General features: G+C 40.7%; 2 protein-coding genes across 3 annotated transcripts in view; one reads left to right on the forward strand and one right to left on the reverse strand.

Moving 5' to 3' along the window:
* The window catches only part of LOC120064465 (ras-related protein Rab-22A-like), a 29,006-nt gene extending 11,464 nt beyond the window's left edge, over window positions 1–17,542 (reverse strand). The window contains exons 1-3 of the mRNA XM_039015059.1: window positions 17,260–17,542; window positions 9,940–10,019; window positions 9,490–9,571 (exon numbers count right to left, since the gene is read on the reverse strand). Of these exons, the coding sequence (XP_038870987.1) occupies window positions 9,490–9,571; window positions 9,940–10,019; window positions 17,260–17,295 (198 nt within the window). The 5' untranslated portion in view covers window positions 17,296–17,542. The remainder of the gene's footprint in view (window positions 1–9,489; window positions 9,572–9,939; window positions 10,020–17,259) is intronic.
* Window positions 17,543–17,643: 101 nt separating this feature from the next.
* Window positions 17,644–23,931, forward strand: part of LOC120064472 (serine/threonine-protein phosphatase 4 regulatory subunit 1-like) — a 49,648-nt gene continuing 43,360 nt past the window's right edge. The window contains exons 1-8 of one of the 2 annotated variants that reach the window (XM_039015081.1): window positions 17,644–17,779; window positions 18,748–18,792; window positions 19,379–19,508; window positions 20,172–20,278; window positions 20,602–20,744; window positions 22,121–22,267; window positions 23,044–23,151; window positions 23,702–23,767. In XM_039015081.1, coding sequence (XP_038871009.1) covers window positions 17,773–17,779; window positions 18,748–18,792; window positions 19,379–19,508; window positions 20,172–20,278; window positions 20,602–20,744; window positions 22,121–22,267; window positions 23,044–23,151; window positions 23,702–23,767 — 753 coding nt within the window. In that variant the 5' untranslated portion in view covers window positions 17,644–17,772. The remainder of the gene's footprint in view (window positions 17,780–18,747; window positions 18,793–19,378; window positions 19,509–20,171; window positions 20,279–20,601; window positions 20,745–22,120; window positions 22,268–23,043; window positions 23,152–23,701; window positions 23,768–23,931) is intronic. The other variant, XM_039015071.1, reaches the window with a different exon arrangement.

Consider the following 23,931-nt stretch of genomic DNA (forward strand, 5'->3'; position numbering starts at 1 on the left):
TGGCAAAATATCTGAACTGATTGGTCAAAAGACCAATTAGTGGAAAAAATATCAGAATTGGCCTGCCTGTGTGAACGCAGCCTTTGGGATGATTTGGGCATGTATATTTGGGTAGAAACGCTGCAATGTTGAATATTGAACTCAAGTATTTGCTGTTGTTGAAAAGGCATGCAGTATATGTTTCATTTGGTATGATTGTAATAATTTATACTGACAAGTAACAATGAGTGACATTCAGACCATCAACTGTATGAGATACAAAAGAAATCTGCAACAGAGACAAGTGAAAGGCAACGCACCTGTCATTAGTTAGACTACCATTTAGGGTCAGTCCTTCTACATTTTAGGATAATATTCAGCATAACTCTTCAAACATAATTAGCATATTTAACCATGATGGGAATAATAATCAGGCATGCCACATATTAGTTAATGAAATAAAGAGATTAGCTTTAAAAACAAACAGTCAAACGTTGACTTGGAACGACCCGGCCTTTCCCACCAATTCCCATTTTCCGTTACAATAAAAAGGAATAAACTATCCCGGCTTGGAATCACACAGTTACCTCAGGAAAAGCACACATTCCGTGCAATTACAGTTGTTACTGGCCCCGAGACTACCGGAGGGAGTCCAATTTGGGATACTTGGCAGATGGCGGGAACTGGATGCTGCCTGTCTGACTAGCTAGCGCTGTGTTGCTAGCTGCAGTACAGCCAGTACCTGACAGCATAGACAGTCTTGTGTGGAACCCTCGCAAAAGTGTGCCCTGGGAGCATTTTGCACCGAGAGCTAGACCAGACCAAAAAAGCTTCCCTTATTTTGCTAAGCGTGTGCAGGTTAATTACTGAAATGATGAGCCTGGCACCCAATGAAAGGTGTCTGTCCTTGCCAGGGAATGCAGAGAGCGAAGGGGAACCCAGCTTCTTCCCGGGGGGGGGGGGGGGGGGCATCAGAGATTGTGTAGTAGCCTAATCACAACTCTTTCTCATTCCATCTCCATCAGCTGCTCCTAAATCTCTCTACCGAACTCCACTAACTGTTAATATACCAACTGGTTCTGATGTCCACAACTTCTCAAGAAGTGATCAGCTTAGAAATAGAGCTGCTGCCTCTTACAATAAAGGAAAACAACTGCCAGAAATGTTGCTACCTTCTCGTTCACAGCTGTGGAACACTTGGTAGACTGGGAGAGACAGAGTGTGTGAAAGGAAGAGTCCCAGTTCGTTCCCTACCCCTTCCTCTTGGCCCTACCCTTTGAAAACTGTAGCTCTGTAAACCTAAGCAATATGGTGTAGGCTCTACCACTACCCTGAATAAACCTATCCAGAGAGAGAAAGAGTGAGAGAGCGAGAGAGGAAGAGAAGCAGGCAGGGACAGTGGCAGTGGATCAGTCAGGACTGGGGAGCAGGCAGAGACAGCTCGGGTTTCATCAGTCTGTCTTATCTTAAACAAAGCTTCATTTCATTTTACCTCAACGCCATGGCCCCGGGCAAGCTCAGAGAACAGAAGACAAACACTGTTTTATCTCACCCCTCTCCAGTGGACAACAGATGTCACGTTCGTCGTAATGTGGAAGAGAGGAGGACCAAGGCGCAGCGTGATATAAATACATTCTTCTTATTTATTTACCGAAACGAAGAACACTAAACACACTATCAAAATAACAAACGAACGTAACGCTATATAAACAATAAGTGCAGACACAGGCAACTTACACATAGACAATAACCCCCAACCCACAATACAAAACAGGCTACCTAAATATGGTTCCCAATCAGAGACAACCCAAAACACCTGTCACCATATCAGGCCAAACACATAGAAATAGACAAACCAGACATACTACATAGAATGCCCACTCAGATCACACCCTGACCAAACAAAACATAAAACATACAAAGCAAACTATGGTCAGGGCGTGACAACAGAGGGGAATAGACCATTGTACTAGCAGGAGATTGTAGAAGAAAGGGCACACACAAAATAATAACAGGGCAGGATTATGAGCGGTACTGTTTAAAGCCTACAACTAGCCTGGTCCCAGATCTATTTGTGCTGTCTTGCCAACAAATTTGCCTCAAAGACCCATAAAGTCTACCATGATGGATTTTCCGCCATTTTGAATTTTGTGAAAAACACTTAAATGACATCTCCTCCGGAACAACTGGGACGATCTTGGTGAACATTGACATATGGCATCTATGGACCAAGGTCTCTCAACGCAAATTTTCCAAGACTAGTATGTCAAAATACATTCATATGGGCGTGGTCTGGCACATGAATGCATATAAATCAGACACAGATATTTGTATTGTATCCAAAGTTGGTACACATGTTCCAAACACTGTCAAAACTCAACATCTGCAAGCACATTCAGATCCACCACACAGTGGCACTAAAACCGGCATATGTTTATATAGATCTGTTTGACTCAGAGTGATGAAATTCGGCACACATGCTAAGAGATACGAGTCAAGCTAATCTGTAAAGTATGGGAAAAAATTATTGGCTTATTGAGACCATATTGTTTGAGCAAGAGTCTTGAAGATGTGCATCCATAGATGCTATGGAGAAGAAGACATTTAAAGTAGTCAACATCATTGAAAATAGTCCAAAATATTCATATTGCATGACCGGTTTAATTTTGAGTTGTGATATTTGGCAAGTGTGGTAAGGAGTACAGAAGTACAGTGCCTTGCAAAAGTATTCACCCCCCTAGGAGTTTTTCCTATTTTGTTGCATTACAACCTGTAATTTAAATGGATTTTTATTTGGATTTCATGTAATGACATACCCAAATATGTCCAAATTGGTGAAGTGAAATTTTAAAAATTACTTAATTTCAAAAAATTGTAAAAATTAAAAAACTGAAAAGTGGTGCGTGCATATGTATTTACCCCCTTTCCTATGAAGCTCTTAAATAAGATCTGGTGCAACCAATTACCTTCAGCAGTCACATAATTAGTTAAATAAAGTCCACCTGTGTGCAATCTAAGTATCACATGATCTGTCACATGAACTCAGTATATATATATATATATATATATATATATATATATATATATATATATATATATATATATATATAAATAAATATATACACCTGTTCTGAAAGGCACCAGAGCCTGCAATACCACTAAGCAAGGGGCACCACAGAGCAAGCGGCACTATGAAGACCAAGGAGCTCTCCAAACAGGTCAGGGACAAAGTTGTGGAGAAGTACAGATCAGGGTTGTGTTATAAAAAATATATCCGAAACTTTGAACATCCCACGGAGCACCATTAAATCCATTATTTAAAAAATTGAAAGAATATGACACCACAACAAACCTGCCAAGAGAGGACCGCCCACCAAAACTCACAGACCAGGCAAGGAGGGCATTGATCAGAGAGGCAACAAAGAGACCAAAAATAACCCTGAAGGAGCAGCAAAGCTCCACAGCGGAGATTGGAGTATCTGTCCATAGGACCACTTTAAGCCGTACACTCCACAGAGCTGGGCTTTACGGAAGTGTCCAGAAAAAAATAAGCAAACATGTTTGGTGTTTACCAAAAGGCATGTGGGAGACTCCCCAAACATATGGAAGAAGGTACTCTGGTCAAATGAGACTAAAATGGAGCTTTCTGGCCATCAAGGAAAACGCTATGTCTGGCGAAAATCCAACACCTCTCATCACCCGAGAACAACATCCCCACAGTGAAGCATGGTGGTGGAAGCATGGTGGTGGCAGCATCATGCTGTGGGGATGTTTTTCATCGGCAGGGACTGGGAAACTGGTCAGAATTTAAGGAATGCTCGATGGTGCTAAATACAGGGAAATTCTTGCGGGAAATCTGTTTCAGTCTTCCAGAGATTTGAGACTGGGACGGAAGTTCACCTTCCAGCAGGACAATGACCCTAAGCATACTGCTAAAGCAACACTCGAGTGGTTTGGAATGGCCTAGTCAAAGCCCAGACCTCAATACAATTGAGAATCTGTGGTATGACTTAAAGATTGCTGTACACCAGCGGAACCCATCCAACTTGAAGGAGCTGGAGCAGTTTTGCCTTGAAGAATGGGCAAAAATCCCAGTGGCTAGATGTGCCAAGCTTATAGAGACATACCCCAAGAGACTTGCAGCTGTAATTGCTGCAAAAGGTGGCTCTACAAAGTGTTGACTTTGGGTGGGTAAATAGTTATGCACGCTCAAGTTCTGTTTTTTTGTCTTATTTGTTTGTTTCACAATAAAAAATATTTTGCATCTTCAAAGTGGTAGGCATGTTGTGTAAATCAAATGATACAACCCCCCCCAAAAATCTATTTTAATTCCAGGTTGTAAGGAAACAAAATAGGAAAACTGCCAAGGGGGTGAATACAGCAAGCCACTGTAGCTCCTCCTATGTGTGAAATTTGTCCTGATGGTGGCACAGTGGGGCCCCAGCATAAACTCCGGCATTGCTGCTTGGAGCTATATTTCTTTATACTTATTTTATAAATCCTTAGCCCCTCATATGAAGGCATAGAACGCCTTCATTGTTCCCCACTGTGTTTGGGTTAGTAATCATTTGTAGAGTGGCTCTATTTGCCTAGGGCATGCATTTTTTCTCTACGGTCTCGGTCTCAACTCAGTCTCGTCCCCCCACACCCCACCCCCCCTCTTCCAGTCTTGGTGTTGACTCCGACTCTACTTGCTCCGGTCTTGGTCTTGAATCGGTCTCGCTTCAGGTGGTCTCGAAAACAACACTGGCTAGCTCTAATTGGCTGTATCTGCACGAAAACTCAGATATTTTTATCCTATAGCTTGTTCTCCATCTTCTTTTTAAATAGTGAGACAACATGTTTTCAGCACTTTTATTTCCATGACTCAAAACTCATTTTCTCATGCTCGCTCTCCTCTCACTGCAGCAGACCTATAGTGAGCAATATGTTTGGAACATCAAATTGCAATAAAATCGCAGTATTGTATCTCTATACATACACTGTGCCTTCAGAAAGTATTCATACCCCTTGACTTTTTCTACATTTTGTCAGGTTACAACCTGAGTTTAGATTAAATTTAGATTTTTGGTCACTGGCATACACACAATACCCCATAATGTCAAAGTGAAATTATGTTCAGACATTTTTACAAATTAATTAAAAATTAAAAACGGAAATGTATTGAGTCAATAAATATTCAAGCCCTTTGTTAGGGCAGGCCTAATTTAAGTTTAGGAGTAAAAATGTGCTTAACAAGTCACATAATGAGTTGCATGGACTCACTCTGCACCTATTGGTAGATGGGCAAAGCATTTCAAAAAGCAGACATTGAATATTCCTTTGACCATGTTGAAGTTATTAATTACACTTTGGATGGTGTATCAAAACACCTAGTCACTACAAAGATACAGGTGTCCTCCCTAACTCAGCTGCAGGAGAGGAATGAAACCGCTCAGAGATTTCACCATGAGGCCAATGGTGACTTTAAAACAGTTACAGAGTTTAATGGCTGTGAAAGGAGACATTGACAGAGTGAAAAGAAGGAAGCCTGTGTAGAATAAAAATATTCCAAAACATGCATCCTGTTTGCAACAAAGCACTACAGTAATACTGCAAAAAATGTGGCAAAGCAATACACTTTTTTGTGCTGAATACAAAGTGTTATGTTTGGGGCAAATCCAATACGATACATTACTCAGTACCACTCTCCATATTTTCAAGCATAGTGGTGCCTGCATCATGTTATGGTATGCTTGTAACCGTTAAGTACTGGGGAGTTTTTCAGGATAAAAAAGAAACAAAATGGAGTTAAGTACAGGAAAAAATCCTAGAGGAAAACCTGGTTCAGTCTGCTTTCCACCAAACACTGGGAGAATAAATCACCTTTCAACAGGACAATAACCTAAACCACAAGGCCAAACCTACACAAAAGTTGCTTACCAAGGAGACAGGGCATGTTCCTGAGTGGCCGAGTTACAGTTTTGACTTAAATCTACTAGAATATTTATGGCAACATCTGAAAATGGTTGTCTAGCAACGATAAACAACCAATTTGACAGTGCTTGAAGAATTTTGAAAAGAATGGGCAAATGTTACACAATCCAGGTGTGGAAAGCTCTATAGAGACTTACCCAGAAAGAGACTCACAGCTGTAAGCATTGCTAAAGGTGCTTCAACAATGTATTGACTCAGGGGTTTGAATACTTACAGTACCAGTCAAAAGTTTGGACACACCTACTCATTCAAGAGTTTCTTTATTTGTACTATTTTCTACATTGTAGAATAATAATGAAGACATCAAAACTATGAAATAACACATTGTTTTAACCCCCCCAAAAATTCTACAAATCAAAATATATTTTATATTTGAGATTCTTCAAAGTAGCCATCCTTTGCCTTGATGACAGCTTTGTACACTCTTGAAATTCTCTCAACCAGCTCCATGAGGTAGTCACCTGGAATGCATTTCAATTAACAGGTGTGCCTTGTTAAAAGTTAATTTGTGGAATTTCTTTCCTTCTTAATGTGTTTGAGCCAATCAGTTGTGTTGTGACAAGGTAGGGGTGGTATACAGAAGGTAGCCTTATTTGATAAAAGACCAAGTCCCTATTATGGCAAGAACAGCTCAAATAAGCAAAGAGAAATGACAGTCCATCATTACTTTACGACATTAAGGTCAGTCAATGCGGAAAATTTCAAGAACTTTGAAAGTTTCTTCAAGTGCAGTCGCAAAAACCATCAAGCACTACGATGAAACTGGCTCTAATGAGGACCGCCACAGGAAAGGAAGACCCAGAGTTACCTCTGCTGCAGAGGGTAACTTCATTAGAGTTACCAGCCTCAAAAATTGCATCCCAAATAAATGCTTCACAGAGTTCAAGTAACAGGCATATCTCAACATCAACTGCTCAGAGGAGACTGCATGAATCAGGCCTTCATGGTCGAATTGCTGCAAAGAAACCACTACTAAACGACACCAATAATAAGAAGAGATTTGCTTGGGCCAAGAAACACGAGCAATGGACATTAGACCGGTGGAAATCTGTTCATTGGTCTGATGAGTCAAAATGTGAGATTTTTGGTTCCAACCGCCATGTCTTTGTGAGACGCAGAGTAGGTAAACGGATGATCTCCGCATGTGTGGTTCCCACTGTGAAGCATGGAGGAGGTGTGATGGTGCTTTGCTGGTGACACTGTCTGAGATTTATTTAGAATTCAAGGCACACTTAACCAGCATGGCTACCACAGCATTCTGCAGCGATATGCCATCCAATCTGGTTTGTGCTTAGTGGGAATGTCATTTGCTTTTCAACAGGACAATGACCCAAAACACACCTTCAGGCTGTGTAAGGGCTATTTGACCAAGAAGGAGAGTGATGGAGTGCTGCATCAGATGACCTGGCCTCCACAATCACCCGACCTCAACCCAATTGAGATGGTTTGGGATGAGTTGGACCGCAGAGTGAAGAAAAAGCAGCCAACAAGTGCTAGGCATATGTGGGAACTCCTTCAAAACTGTTGGAAAAACATTCCAGGTGACGCTGGTTGAGAGAATGCCAAGAGTGTGTAAAGCTGTCATCAACGCAAAGGGTGGCAACTTTAAAGAATCTAAAATATATTTAGATTTATTTAACCCTTTTTTGGTTACTACATGATTCCATATGTGTTATTTCATAGTTTTGATGTCTTCAGTATTATTCTACAATGTAGAAAATATTAAAAATAAAGAAAAACCCTTGAATGAGTAGTTGTGTCCAAACTTTTGACTGGTAATGTATGTAAATTAGATATTTCTGAATTTCATTTCCAATACATTTGCTCAAATTCCTAAAACCATGTTCTCACTATGTCATTATGGGGTATTGTGTGTAGATGGGAGAAAAAAATAAAATATTTAATCCATTGTGAATTCAGGCTGTAACACATCAAAATGTGGAATAAGTCAATCGTTAGAATCGCAATACATATCGTATCGGCACCTAAATATCGTAATGTATAGTGAGGTGTCTGGCAATTCTTAGCCCTACTAATGTACAACAGATTTGGAGTTTTGTCTTTAGTGTTTTGTTAGCAGAAATTATTCATGTTTCTATATGCGCATCTCATTACTCATATACTGTATAATTTGAAAGATAATCTATTTTAGTCATGTCGTCTTTCTGTGTGGGCTATAAAGCAGTCCAGATCTAGCGCCACATAGCGGCGTAGACAAACATCGCAGCAGATCATGTTGCAAGTGGTCCCTAGACTCTCGCCTGTCATGTTATGACTGCACTCATCTACAGTTCAAAGGACATTGCACATAGAAGGTATGCTTTAGCATAATGTGGACTGCGCTCCTTTGATGCAGCACACATAGCTAAAAGTTCAAGTTTGTGGTGGTGTGTGTGTGTGTGTGTGTGTGTGTGTGTGTGTGTGTGTGTGTGTGTGTGTGTGTGTGTGTGTGTGTGTGTGTGTGTGTGTGTGTGTGTGTGTGTGTGTGTGACAGAGAGAGAGAAAGGAGAGAGATAAAGAGAATGGAGAGAGGCAGGACAGATGAGAAGTTGCATGACAGACATATTTATGTCATCTAGTTAACTAAACCGACAGCAGTGGTCTTGAGAGTGCACATACCATGATAGCATAACCTGCCACTCAACTACAGGAAAGGGTCTTATTAAATGAATGCAGAAAATGAGGGAGCCGGGGATGTTTTGGTGTGGGCAGCTAAATGTAAGCTAAATATTGCCCTATAAAAGGCACAATGCATTACTGCACTTGCAAGAGTATGCCCTCAGCATAGACCTCTATGGCCCTGTTCAAATTCCTTAAAATTGTCCTTCCTGGGGCCTCCCGGGTGGCGCAGTGGTCTAGGGCACTGCAGCGCTAGCTGCGCCACCAGAGACTCTGGGTTCGCGCCCAGGCTCTGTCGCAGCCGGCCGCGACCGGGAGGTCCGTGGGGCGATGCACAATTGGCCTAGCGTCGTCTGGGTTAGGGAGGGTTTGGCCGGTAGGGATATCCTTGTCTCATCGCGCACCAGCGACTCCTGTGGCGTGGCGGGCCGGGCGCAGTGCGCGCTAACCAAGGGAGCCGGGTGCACGGTGTTTCCTCCGACACATTGGTGCGGCTGGCTTCCGGGTTGGAGGCGCGCTGTGTTAAGAAGCAGTGCGGCTTGGTTGGGTTGTGTTTCGGAGGACGCATGGCTTTCGACCCTCGTCTCTCCCGAGCCCGTACGGGAGTTGTAGCGATGAGACAAGATAGTAATTACTAACAATTGGATACCACGAAAATTGGGGAGAAAGGGGGTTAAAATTAAAATAAAAATGGTCCTTCTTTTCTTGGCGTAATCTCTGATTTAACCTACTTGAATAGGTCAGTGAGAGCAATGATATGTTGATCTCACCCATCATGTGAGATCTATAATTAGATTAGCTCAAGGAAGGGAGGAAGGATGTATTTTTATTCAAACATGGCCTATGTCGCTGTCTAATAAGGACCATTTGGAGCAAAGAAATGGTTGAATATGGAAGAGAGATATGATAACTAACCCTCTCTTGCCCTGCCGTGTCCCAGATGAGGAATTTGTGCATCTCATTTTGATACTGCACCGTCTTTGTCATGAAGGATGCCCTTGAAAATAGAAATACAACCATACCGTGTGAGTCACATTTAAAGAGCATGTTAACATGGCATACCCTTAGGCTCACCCCTTTACCCCATCACAAAATAAGAAGTACAGAAGTGATACATTGATTACCCTGTGATAAATTGATTAGCCTAATCCCAGATCTGTTTGTGCTACCATAACAATTCCTTGCCACACACTGTCATCAGTTGACATGATAGCACAAACAGATCTTAGACCAGGCTATAAATTGATTAGACGGGGTTGACCTCACTGAGAATGCAGCATGACCACAACACCTCCCCCTCCACATACACCAACCCCACCATCTCTCCATGATAATTACAGTGTGTGAAGGACTAAAATAACTTACCCAATAGTTAGATTAATGTTGGGGTCAAAGCTGTCCTCCACAAACCTCCAAACAATGCTTGACTTTCCAACCCCAGTGTCCTGAAGAATCACAAGAGAACCGAGTTAGAATCCATCCAACAATCCACCCATACTTGCTTACTGCCAAAGCCACACAGACCATTACTTTTCATCAGGATGCCATCATTATGTGAAGAGAATATGCCATTGGTTGAAGAAACAAAATATTCCTGCCACTATGCTGCAAAGATTGAGCAACCCCTGTCCAATACATGAAAATGTAATATGATCAACATTAGCCAAAACTACTATTGATGAGGAAAATAGACTTGAAAAAGAGTTGCAACTGAACATGCAGGTCGTAGGCTATTTGTCATTATAAACTGGGTGGTTCGAGCCCTGAATGCTGATTAGCTGAAAGCCGTATATCAGACCGTATACCATGCGATGACTGTTATCTTATCAAATCAATTAACTATGTTTAATTGATTACGTGATGAAATTAATAATGTAACAATTTACTCAGTAATTTGGGGCACCATGGGAAAACTTATTTAATGAGTTACTATCTCCCAAATTAAACTCGTATAAGATATATTCATATCTATAGATAACAGTCACTTATTAATGTATTTTTACCCCATATCAGTCTCATTCTGAACATCGTAATATTCTATAAATCTGCACGAACCCTAGTCTTCATGATGACTCAGCTTACACAAATTGGCTTAATTATTTATTTACTAACTGACAAAATAATTACACAGAAATACATAAACACACACAGTATAGGTTGAATTGATTACTAACATAATGCAATGAAAAGTTCCTAGTGGACTAAGCCGATATGACGGCTGGTTACACAATGAAAGAGGTGGGGAAAGAAAGAGCGGGAGAAGGAGAGACAAAGGAATTAAACTATCGTACATACAGTTGAATAATACGCTCATCGTAAATATGGATATTTAGCACTCCAACAACCACTCATTCGGATTTAGAAATGCAATGTACATATTTACGCTTGTATGTCTTTGTCGTCTCGCTCTGTTGAAATCGCCAGATCCGTCTGTGACGAATAGTTTGACGGTCTCTGGTTGTGTAAGTCTCTGATTGTCCACTAGAGGTCACAATGTCTTTTGATTTGGAAGTGTTCGTTAGACTGGATATATCAGACGTTCCAATGGTCGTTTGAAAGATCTTCCTTGTGTCTTTGGTCAAAGTTCTAGACTACTTTACATTATCCAGCTGCAGACTGAGTATGTTTGGTATTGTCTTCATCTTTCTTCACTCGTCGAGTTTCAGAGGGTCTTACCATTTTCTGGTCTGGTAGAGTCTAACCATTCGTCAGCCGTGTAGCCACCGCTCCACGCTGTCTGGTCTCAATGGTTGATTATTCAGGGTACAGCTGGAACCACTCTACACATCGGCAGCAACCCAGCATGTTTTGGTCTTGTAATTGTAAACCATTTGTCATGTATTCAGCTCGCGCTGCAAGTATACTGGTCTAGTAGTTTTAAACAATTTTACACGCCAGTAGCAACCCGGAAATGTACTGGTCTTGTAGTTTTAAACCATTTGTCAGCTGTGTAGCCACCGTTCCACGCTGTCTGGTCTCAGTGGTTGATTATTCAGGGTACAGCTGGAACCACTCTACACATCGGCAGCAACCCAGCATGTTTTGGTCTTGTAATTTTAAACCATTTGTCATGTATTCAGCTCGCGCTGCAAGTATACTGGTCTAGTAGTTTTAAACAATTTTACACGCCAGTAGCAACCCGGAAATGTACTGGTCTTGTAGTTTTAAACCATTTGTCAGCTGTGTAGCCACCGTTCCACGCTGTCTGGTCTCAGTGGTTGATTATTCAGGGTACCGCTAGAACTACTTTGCACACCGGCAGCAACCCGGCATGTTTTGGTCTGTTAGGTTCTGAGAATAGGAAATCTACTTATTCATGTTACTGAGGGACAGAGGGTAATGTATAACGTTTACATTATGTCAGGATATGTTATTGTTAGCCATCAGGGATCCTCTGGGAGGAGAAGAGACACAGTCTGGTACCAGTCACACTATGACAGCCGTGAGTTGGGGAGGAGTGAGTAGTTTGGGAAGAAGTCAGGTTCGATGAAGCGAGGAAGAACAGATATCACTAAAGGTTCTGTCTGGCAACAGATATGCATTGGCTGTTCAGATGTGTAGGAGGAGACTCAGCATAGGAGAAAGTGTTAAATACTAATGCTTGTGTGAATATGTTTTCGGTGATTCAGCTGTTCGACTCTTTGGGAAGAATAAACTTGGTTTAAGCTTTCAGTGTCTGTCGAGTTCTTACTCTAATAATTAGAACCTAACAGGTCTAATATGTTAATTATTTATGAGTCCTTTATTAGCACTCTGGCAAAAGGAGCGTTCCATCTTTGTGAAATAATGTCTGTGCTCATGTGGGCGTGGTTACTGACTGGGTAAAACTTTACATGAAAAACAATTATCTAATTTAGAAGGCTAAATCACATTTCATCTTCTCACAAATAGTTTCATATTTAATCATATAAGCTTTACAACATTTAGATGTAACTCTGACATATACAGTTGAAGTCAGAACTTTAAGTACACCTTAGCCAAATACATTTAAACTCAGTTTTTCACTATTCCTGACATTTAATCTTAGTAAAAATCCCCTGTCTTAGGTCAGTTAGGATCACCACTTTCTTTTAAGAATGTGAAATGTCAGAATAATAGTAGAGAGAATGATTTATTTCAGCTTTTATTTCTTTCATCACATTCCCAGTGGGTCAGAAGTTTACATACACTCAATTAGTATTTGGTAGCATTGCCTTTAAATTGTTTAACTTGGGTCAAATGTTTCAGGTAGCCTTCCACAAGCTTCCCACAATAAGTTGTGTGAATTTTGGCCCATTCCTCCTGACATAGCTGGTGTAACTGAGTTGGGTTTGTAGGCCTCCTTGCTCACACACGCTTTTTCAGTTCTGCCCACAAATATTCTATAGGATTCAGGTCAGGGCTTTGTGATGGCCACTCCAATAACTTGACTTTGTTGTCCTTAAGCCATTTTGCCACAACTTTGGAAGTATGCTTGGGGTCATTGTCCATTTGGAAGACCCATTTGCGACCAAGCTTTAACTTCTTGACTGATGTCTTGAGATGTTCCTTCAAGATATCCACATCATTTTCCTGTCTCATGATGCCATCTATTTTGTGAAGTGCACCAGTCCCTCCTGCAGCAAAGCACCCCCACACATGATGCTGCCACCCCATGCTTCATGGTTGGGATGGTGTTCTTCGGCTTGCAAGCATCCCCCTTTTTCCTCCAAACAAAAAGATGGTCATTATAGCCAAACAGTTCTATTTTTTTTTCATCAGACCAGAGGATATTTCTCCAAAAAGTAAGATCTTTGTCCCCATGTGCAGTTACAAACCGTAGTCTGGCTTTTTTATGGCGGTTTCGGAGCAGTGGCTTCTTCATTTCTGAGCAGCCTTTCTGGTTTTGTCGATATAGGACTCATTTTACTGTGGATATAGATACTTTTGTACCTGTTTCCTCCAGCATCTTCACAAGGTCCTTTGCTGTTGTTCTGGGATTGATTTGCACTTTTTGCACCAAAGTACCTTCATCTCTAGGAGACAGAACACATCTCCTTCCTGAGAGGTATGATGGCTGCGTGGTCCCATGGTGTTTATACTTGCGTACTATTGTTTGTACAGATGAACGTGGTACCTTCAGGCGTTTGGAAATTGCTCCCAAGGATGAACCAGACTTGTGGAGGTACAGCTCCAATTGACTAAAATTATGTAATTTATCCAAACAGAATCTTCGAAAGCCATGACATCATTTTCTGGAATTTTCCAAGCTGTTTAAAGGCACAGTCAACTTAGTGTATGGAAACTTCTGACCCACTGGATTTGTTTTTAGATACTGTGAATTATAAGTTGTTGTAAAAATTAAAGTAGATGTCCTAACCGACTTGCCAAAACTATAGTTTGTTATAACAAGAGATTTGTGGAGTAGTTGAAAAACAAGTTTCAATGACTCCAACCTAAGTGCATATAAACTTCCGACTTCAACTGTACATTGTGAAAGCTCTTAAAACTTCTTATGGCTTGGGGGCAGTATTTTGACATCTGGATGAGAAGCGTGCCCAAAGTAAACTGCCTGTTACTCAGGCCCAGAAGCTAGGATATGCATATAGATTTGGATAGAAAACACTCTAAAGTTTCCAAAACTGTTAAAATAATGTCTGTGAGTATAACAGAACTGATATGAAATCCATCCAGGAAGTGCGATTTTTTTGATGTGAGTAGTTTTCAATTGAATGCCTATTGAGTATCTAATGGGTAAGGACCCAGATTGCAGTTCCTATGGCTTCCACAGTCTTTAGACATTGTTTCAGGCTTGTTTTCTGAAACATGAAGAAGAATGAGACCTTTCTGTCAGTGGACTGAGGAAGCATGCAGTGCTGGTTTTGCGCGTGTGATCAAATGCGCGCCCTTTGTTGTTTTTCTTTTCTATTGAATACGCTATTGTCCGGTTTAAATATTATCGATTATTTAGACAAGTGACAACCTGAGGATTAATTATAAACATCGTTTGACATGTTTCGACAAACTTTACCGGTACTATTAGGATGTATTCGTCTGCATGTTTGGACCGCCTTTGAGCCAGTAGATTACTGAACAAAACGCGCCAACAGTTTTGAGTTTTTGGGATATAAAGAGGGACTTTATCGAACAAAACAAACATTTATTGTGTAGCTGGGACTCTTGTGACTGCAACCAGATGAAGATCTTCAAAGGTAAGTGATTAATTTTGTCGCTATTTCTGACTTTCGTGACTCCTCTACTTGGTTGGAAAATGTTTGTATGCTTTTGTAAGCGGGGCGCTGTCCTCAGATAATCGCATGGTATGCTTTCGCCGTAAAGCCTTTTTGAAATCTGAGAAAGCGGCCGGATTAACAAGAAGTTAATCTTTAAGCCGACGTATAACACTTGTATTTTTATGAATGTTTATTATGACTATTTCTGTATTTTGAATTTGACGCTCTGCAATTTCAACGGATATTGTCGAGGTGGGTTGCTAGCGGAACGCCTGCGCCAGAGAGGTTAAAGTTACAATGTTTCCGTTATACCGTCTTTAATGACATCACAAATGATACGACATAATCATTGTTTGGATCCCCACCGACCATTTCCCACATTCTTTATGTTTAGAAATATTGTTTCATTATCCACTTTTGGATGTTGAAGTTCTTTGGGCAAGAGTCTCTCTATACCACTCAGACATTCCATTCTTGGATACTGCAAAGGCAAGAGAGAGAGAAAGTTTTACTACCGGTCATTAAAGTCCTAGAAACATCCCACTCCCTCTCTTCCTCTCTGGTGGGAGAGAGGGGGATCTCTTTGATCCATGTATTTTTACTGCTCTAATTTCATTGGTAACCAGTTTATAATAGCAATAAGGCACATCGGTGTTTGTGGTATATTGCCAATACAGTGCCTTCGGAAAGTATTCAGAACCCTTGATTTTATCCACATTTTGTTACGTTACAGTCTTATTCTAAAGATAATTTAAAAACCTCAGCAATCTACACACAATACCCCATAATGAGAAACGAAAATAGGTTTTTAGAAATGTTTGCAAACTAAAAAAAACAAAAATACCTTATTTACATAAGTATTCAGACCCTTTGCCATGAGACTCAAAATTGAGCTCAGGTGCATCCTGTTTTCATTGATCATCCTTGAGATGTTTCTACAACTTGGAGTCCACCTGTGGTAAATACAATTGATTGGACATGATTTGGAAAGGCACACACTTGTCTATATAAGGTCCCACAGTTGACAGTGCATGTCAGAGCAAAAACCAAGCCATGAGGTCGAAGTAATTGTCCGTAGAGCCCCCCGGGACAGGATTGTGTCGAGGCACAGATCTGGGGAAGGGTACCAACACATTTCTGCAGCATTGAAGGTCCCCAAGAACACAGAGGCCTCCATCATTCTAAATGGAAGAAGTTTGGAAAAGCATTCCAGGTGAACCTGGTTGAGAGAATTCCAAGAGTGTGCAAAGGAGTCTATTTTGACAGAATTATTTTAAATATTTCATGACTTCTACTTGAACATAAAGCCTTTATTTGAGACACTTCAGTCAGTTTCAAAGTAAAGTGAGTTCAATTTAGTGCACAAAACTTTTAGCAAGCAAGATGGAGGCTTCTGTCACTTGTCACTTGACATACTGTAATCTCGGTTACCCAAAGGTAAAATTATCTTGCCAAAGTTTGTTATTTCCTGTTTTACTACTGGGGGGAATGCTGTTAACAATAGAGAGAAATAGTAATGGCATCCTTTTTTTGGGCACCAACTCCGTCAGGGTTCATTTCACAAAGCCTACGGGGACAATAATGGCATTTTTGGAAAAACTTCGAAAATAAGGTCTGTGGTAAACACAGGCGTAGGAGATCGTATACGTTTTGTTCCATGAGATAATCTTCATCAGCTAACTTCAATGTGAATTTTGAAGAATTTATGTAATAATTTTTAAAAAAGCTCATAAAGGCTTCATAATTCATAAAGGTCATGTTAACTGAATGATATTATCTTACAGAACAAAATGTATAAGATCTCCTAAGCCTGTTTTAATCTCATAACTTATTTTCGGTGTTTAACCCAAAACCCTATTCTTTCCCCATTAATTTTCCCCATTATAATGGCTAAACGAACCAGCGGGAAGTCATTTCAAGTTTTTGGGACTACAAGCTGGAGAGCTCTATTATGTTTACCTTTGTTCAAAGGAAGGAAGCAAAGTCTCCTCCCTTGCAAATGCAAACTCTAGGCCAAACCCTTTCCATCCACTAATTTTACCCATGTTTATCAAAAAGCACATTTTTGTTTTCATGAATTTTTATGATACAGACAATTTTTACTTTTGGTTATGGAATCTGTTTATCATCCACATCACAGGAGGCTGCTGAGGGGAGGACAGCTCATAATAATGGCTGGAATGGCGCGAATTGAATGGCATCAAACATGTATTTGATAGCGTTCCACTACAGCCATTACCACGAGCCCGTCCTCCCCGATAAAGGTTCCACCAACCTCCTGTGATCCACACATGCATTTGAAAATCACCGCACCAGTTCACGCACCGCCTTAAAACCCCACTGAAGATGCGCCTTAGCCCAATCCTTATTAGTCCAAATAATCAATGACGAAATCCCCAAACCAGGAACTACTACTGCTCGTAAGACATATTGCAATCTGACTGAACAGAGAATCGATAGTTCAGTCACATGAATACAAATAAGATTGGCTTACCCCAGGAAGGCACATTTTTAACTCTCTCTGAGCCATATCGATCTCCAAATTAATTGAACGTTAATGAACATTCCAACCACGTGACTGATTGCTAGCTAGCAGATGTTTCAGTTACTGACACATTTCTAGCAAATAACTTATCTTCATCAAATAACATACCGCTCGAAAAGAAACAAATACAAAGTAAGTCCTCAACTTCTGAACGTAAAAACTAATTGATATAATTTGCCATATGTTGATTACTGTAGCTAAGAAGCTATAAAATAGTAGCGCATCGACTCCATCTTGAACTACGATCCAATGTGTCACGTGACATTTGTTTATTTTTGGTTTGGAAATATAGCAATGAAGCTATTATGTTCGTTGCAATAATCATGAAGTAGATTCCATCACAAATTAAATTATTGTTGATTAACACACGTAAAAAAACAACATCAGGAAGTACTTTCAGGAAGTAGTTTTGCTTACGTTGAGTGACAGCCCACACGGTAGCTCGTCGAGCAGATAATCAAGATGGCAGGTAATGTGGCTATCATAATAACATATTCGAAACTTTAACAAAATAGCTGTTGTAAAAATAAGTATTTTATGAAAAGTTTCATGTATTGGCATGTCATTTCTGGTTTTGTGTGTTCTTTTCAATCGATTACAATACCTTGGCAGCAAGCTGGGTTTTCAAGCGAAAAGGCTAACTCGTTAGCTATAGCTAACTGTTAGCTAATGTCGGCTAACTTTGCTGTTCTAGTATTTCTAACTATATGCTTGTTGTTGACAACACTGACACTACAAATGTTGTTCCTATGTATTGGTTGTAGCTATAATGTATTTTGTATTAGGTCTAGCTACTAGGTAGGTAGCCAATGCTAGCTAACCTTAGTTAAATATGTCAGGTCGACTTGCTTTCATGCCTAAGCTAGTTAGCTACGTTAGCCGGTTGACCTAGCAAGCTAGCCTCTCTACGCCGATATCTTTGCATACCAAATCCTGCTCAAAACCAAAACAAAGACGTATAGTAGCGTTAGCTAGCAAGTTACCTTGTGATTTGGCAACCTTATATACAGTAACGTTAGCTTGCTAGCAATGTTAACGTTTGTTCGATCATTTCCTTGGCTGAAACAGCATAAACAAGAGTTGTTATGGGAAGGATTTGTTTTTTAGTTTCGTTATAGAATTAGCCCAGAAATGTCCCTATGTTATATTTTGTAAACATAGGCAGCTAGCCACTGCACTCTGTGGTCTTACTTGTTACCACTGGATTAGGCTAAAGCTAGCTAGCTAGATGTCTCCCTGGCTTCAACCAAATAAAATGTATTAACTAGCTAGCTAACGTTAGATCATTGAGGCACTTGGCCATTTTCTCCTACATAGTAACAGTTGACGTATTAGCCAACCCTCTGATCCCCAGGGAGCGATGTAACTATATAATTACTAACGGTATGTTGATAACATGTTTGTAAAATCAGTACTCTACACCATTCCATTTTGCAGGTCTGTCTTTATATTTTGAAGATGGTCATGATGATTTGGATGACTGTGAGTATTCCCCCTCCATCAATATGTTTCAAACGCCATGTTCAATTATTGTGTAGTTCATGTAGAAAGAGTTACTGAGACTAGGAAACATATGTTGCAGGCTTTTCTGACACCTTCCACTGTTTGAAGCTTTTAGGGAGCCTGCCGTTTCTGGTTGACCCTGTTCATCCACATGAAGTGTAACACTGTTAACAGTCACCCCCTAACATTATATGTCAGATGCCTCCCCCTGGGTTCAGGCAAGCTATTATTAGCAATATAGACCATATATCCCTCTTGTTTAGGGCAATTAAACAACATACTAGGCCCCCTTATGCAAGGCTATCACATAGCCAATTTTATAACTGAAACAGACAGCGGTCACTTTTTCACTTGCTTACTCAGGTTAAAAGTCTTAATACTTGTGCCCGGATCACTTCAAATCTCACTTATACCAATATGATAATTGCAACACTGAGCTTATTTTGACAGCAGTGGTTCCTTGTTGAAATTAAAGTGCTTACTTACCTCGTCTCCTCACTCACTAACTTCATCTTGAACAATTCTGATTGATTGATTCTGAATTTGTGATTTTTCTCCTGGACAGTTGGGTTCGATGACTATGGATCAGAGTGTGACGGAATTCGGATCACAGCTTTCCTGGATGCCGGGCAGGACAATCTCACCCCCCTGGGGAGACTAGAAAAATATGCCTTCAGTGAAAACGTCTTCAACAGGTAAGACTGAATATGATGACGCACTTGGATACATGCCACAGGGAAGCAATAGGAAATATTTAGAGATAATGTGATGTTCAAGATGACTGCCATTTGTTTTTGCAATGTTTGACCGCAATACAGTGTTGATTGAAAAGTTCTGGTTCTATGTGTTCTTGTGAATTCAACAGACCTGGGCTCATGGCTTGGCATGGCGAGAATGTAACAAATTATGTCGGGGCGTTAGTGAATGGGCTGAGTGAAGGCCGGGCATTCAGTACTGCCAGGTCTCTCACTCACACTGCGTCAAGACATGAACTTGTTAGGAACCACTCTTGTTAAGACGGGCCTGGTTTGACCTAAGTGTTTCTGATGTGGGTTCTTGCTTTCTGCCCAATGAAAGATAAAAGCTTGCCAGATGCCCTCAGTGGTTTTAAAGACCTCAGTGTGTGCTTTTGGCATAGCTTGTGCACATCGCCTCTGCAAACCTTTAACAGCACCCCATCAACAGCCCTCCATTGCCCCCAGTTGAATTCAACTCATGGAAAAGGCTGTTTTCATGCTCTGCTTGTTGAGTTCAAGTCCTCAGTCGGGTGATTTCCAAGTTCGTCAGTTACGGGCCATTATGCTGCTTTGGCTAGATGTTGGCACAGATATTAACTTGGGGCTTGTGTTGCTTTCTAGGCAGATCGTGGCACGCGGGCTGCTTGATGTGCTTCGAGAGTTCAGTGACAATGAGAATGACTTTATTAGTGTCATGGAGACAGTTGCCCGAATGTCAGAAGACGGAGGTAGATGTTATTTTTTTTCTGTCCCCTATATTATATTGTCTCATTATTTTACAATTATGTAATTTGTTTGTGAGATTGGGGTCAATTCCATTCCTATTGCGGTCACTGGAATTGGACATGGAAGGGTAGCTATCAATTGGAGTGCAATTGAATCATTGAATTGACATTTACATGTCTGAATTGATCCCCAAATTGACATTTATGTGCAATTGACCCCAAACCCCCAATACAAAATAAATTGTATTGTTAGGACTTTTTTATGCATGTTTGTGACCATCATCTCCCTGTGTCTGTGTCATCTTCGTGCATGTGCGTGTCCTCAGAGCCCACAGTGCGTGCCGAGCTGATGGAGCAGGTTCCCAACATTGCCATGTTCCTGCACGAGAGCCAGCCCAACTTCCCAGCAGCCTTCTCCAGATACCTAGTGCCCATCGTGGTGCGCTATCTCACAGACCCCAATAACCAGGTAGGAACAAATGACTCCCACTCTAACTGCAAACAATGGATCACAACGAAATGTTGATATTATCTTAAGCAGTTAAGACACTTCTGAAACACTGTGCCTGTCATTTGTGCCTTTGGATTATAAAAGTTGATTGTTAGGCCTAAATGTAATTCAACAAGTTAAACGCAACATGCAAGAATATCAAAGATATTATAGAATTACAGTTCATATGAGAAAATCAGTCAAAATGAAATACATTCATAAGGCCCTAATCTATGGATTTCACATGACTGGGAATACAGATCTGCATCTGCACCTAATACCTTTTTTGCACTATTGGTTAGAGCCTGTAAATAAGCATTTCACTGTTGTATTCAGCGCACGTGACAAATTAACTTTGATATAATCTGTTGGTCACAGATACCTTAAAAGTAAAGGGCCTCAGGATCTCGTCACGGTATTTCTGTGCATTCAAATTGACATCGATAAAATGCATTTGTGTTCGTTGTCCGTAGCTTATGCCTGCCCATACCATAACCCCAACGCCACCATGGAGCACTCTGTTCACAACGTTGATATCAGCAAAACACTCACCCACACGACGCCATACACAGGGTCTGCTGTTGTGAGGCCGGTTGGATGTACTGCCAAATAATCTAAAATGATGTTGGAGGAGGCTTATGGTAGAGAAATGAATGTTCAATTCTCTGGCAACAGCTCTGGTGGCCATTACTGCAGTCAGCATGTCAATTGCACACTCCCTCAAAACTTGAGACATCTTTGGCATTGTTGTGTGACAACTGCACATTTTAGAGTGGCTGTTTATTGTCCCCAGCACAAGAGTGTGTAATGATCATGCTGTTTAATCAGCTTCTTGATATGCCACACCTGTCAGGTGGATGGATTAACTTGGCAAAGGAGTAATGTTCACTAACAGGGATGTAAACAAATTTGTGCACAACATTTGAGAGAAATAAGCTTTTTGTGCGTATGGAGAATTTCTGGCATCTTTTCGTTCCGCTCATGAAACATGGGACCAACACTTGATATTTTTGTTCAGTGTAGTCCATGTTCGTTTTAACTTGTTAGCATTTAGCTAACAGTGTCTGTCATTTTGCTATTAGTTTGTGCTAATTTTGTTAGCATTATAGTAATAGAGGCCCAATGGTCTTTGTGTTTTAGCTCCCCTTGTGTGCTATGCCGGTAATACCGTAAATGCTGGGATAAGAGAACGACGGAATGACAATATGAAAATCTGCATACAGTCCAAGCCAAGAAACAAATGTGTGGAGTACAATAACCGCTAGCCCGGAGCTGTAATCAGTCTGGATTTCCAGGCTAAACAAACACTGTATTGTAAAGATGTCAGTACTGACAGATGTCGTCTTTTCCCTAAGGTGCGGAAGACCAGTCAGGCGGCCCTGCTAGTGCTGTTAGAGCAGGGGCTCATCTGCAAGGGCGACATGGAGACCAAAGTGTGTCCTGTTTTACTAGACCTCACCGAACCCAGCAGCGACGATGACTACAAGATAGAGGCTGTCGCGGTAAGATAAGATTGCTTTGGGTTTATTGATTCAAGCTCACATTTTGATTTAGTTCACTAAAACTGAAGAAATGCAGAATTTACTTTAATTTACTTTAATTAAATGTAATGTAAAATGCACTCGGAGAGAAACCAGAACCACTAATCTTGCCAGTATCCATTGGTCATTGTTTGTAATCCCTGTTTGTCTTTGTGTCCTGTAGTCTGTTACCATGTTTTTCTTTAAGTGTGTGTTTTTCCCCCAACTTTGATAAAGATATACAGGGCAAAAAGACATACAGGGTATAAAGATGAAAGATTAGTGGTTCTGAGCCATAATACCAAAAACAAATGTCAAACAAAAAGGATATAGGCTGATCTCAAGAAAAAGGATAGTTGTTCGTGGACCCTAGCCAAAATATTTAGGTCAATATGAGATCAATACAGCTGCAGTGGATGGGCAGTGGCTAGACAAGTCTGCATTAATCTATGGTCACTAGCAGTACCATATGTGTTATAGAGGGTTTTATTTTTTTGTAACCTTGACAAGTGCAATAGTGTTTTTTTTTTAACCAAGCAATGTGCATCCTTTGTGCTTAGAACCGTAGGGTGAAGTTGACACTAGATGCTGATCTTTGGTCAGTTTTAGAATTTTTCCCACTAATGGTTAAGGTTAGGATTGGGGAAGGGAAACTGATCCTAGATCTGTACCTAGGGAAAACTTAATCCTCGAGCCCCCGTGGATTCCGTTACAATAGCATTGATTCCCGTGTCCTCTTCTTTCTCCTTGTTCTGTAGATCATGTGTAAGCTGGTAACCATGCTGAGCAAAGACACAGTGGAGCACCTGCTGCTGCTGCGCTTCTGTGAACTGTGCAGTGATGCCAGGCTCTTCCAAGTCCGCAAGGTGAACACACACACACACTTCTCTGTATCCAACTTGAACCCGCAGAAAACATGCTCCCACATTAGATCACACTTTTGACAATAAACATTGCACACTGTTTATGGTAGTCGCTAAAGGATTGTGTTTCCCATCTCGATTCATCCAACATTTTCACAAACTGAATCATTGCAGTTGCCCAAGAATGTGTTTTGTGATTCAGTATGAAGGCCTACAGTAATGTTGTTTTCTGTTTTGGAATTTTAATCCTCTCGTGAAGTTGGTGCCAGTTGGGAAGGTGTATTTGGGAGTTGGAAAGGGAGGATTTTATTTGAACCCCTGTGGATTTCCCTGAGTTTGTGATGCCTGTAATGTGCCTCAAAGACTGTGTCCCAATGATGCCCACTTTGTACTGTTGTATTGGAATAAGTAGTCTGTAAGACTGACATGCATAAACATTTTATTGGATAAAACGTTCATCAAAAAATGTCTGGTACTCCAGAATTTGTGAGCCACAAAAGGTTACATGAACAACTTTAAAAATATATATATTTTTTTTACTCTTTTCCTTCAGGTTTGTGCAGCCAATTTCGGAGAGTTCTGTTCCATTGTGGGTCAGGATGCCACAGAGAAACTACTGGTGAGAAACATTTGAAAAATATTTCACTAGAATGTTTATTTCCTCCTCACAATCTCAAAGATATGTACATGTCTATCATTACACAACATACTGTTGTGGTATTGGTCGTAAATGACTGGTGGTTTTAACCACCATTGTGTTTTTCACATTCCTTAAAGGAAAAT

Source organism: Salvelinus namaycush, chromosome 2 (genome assembly GCF_016432855.1).
Source record: "Salvelinus namaycush isolate Seneca chromosome 2, SaNama_1.0, whole genome shotgun sequence".
Classification (NCBI taxonomy): domain Eukaryota; kingdom Metazoa; phylum Chordata; class Actinopteri; order Salmoniformes; family Salmonidae; genus Salvelinus; species Salvelinus namaycush.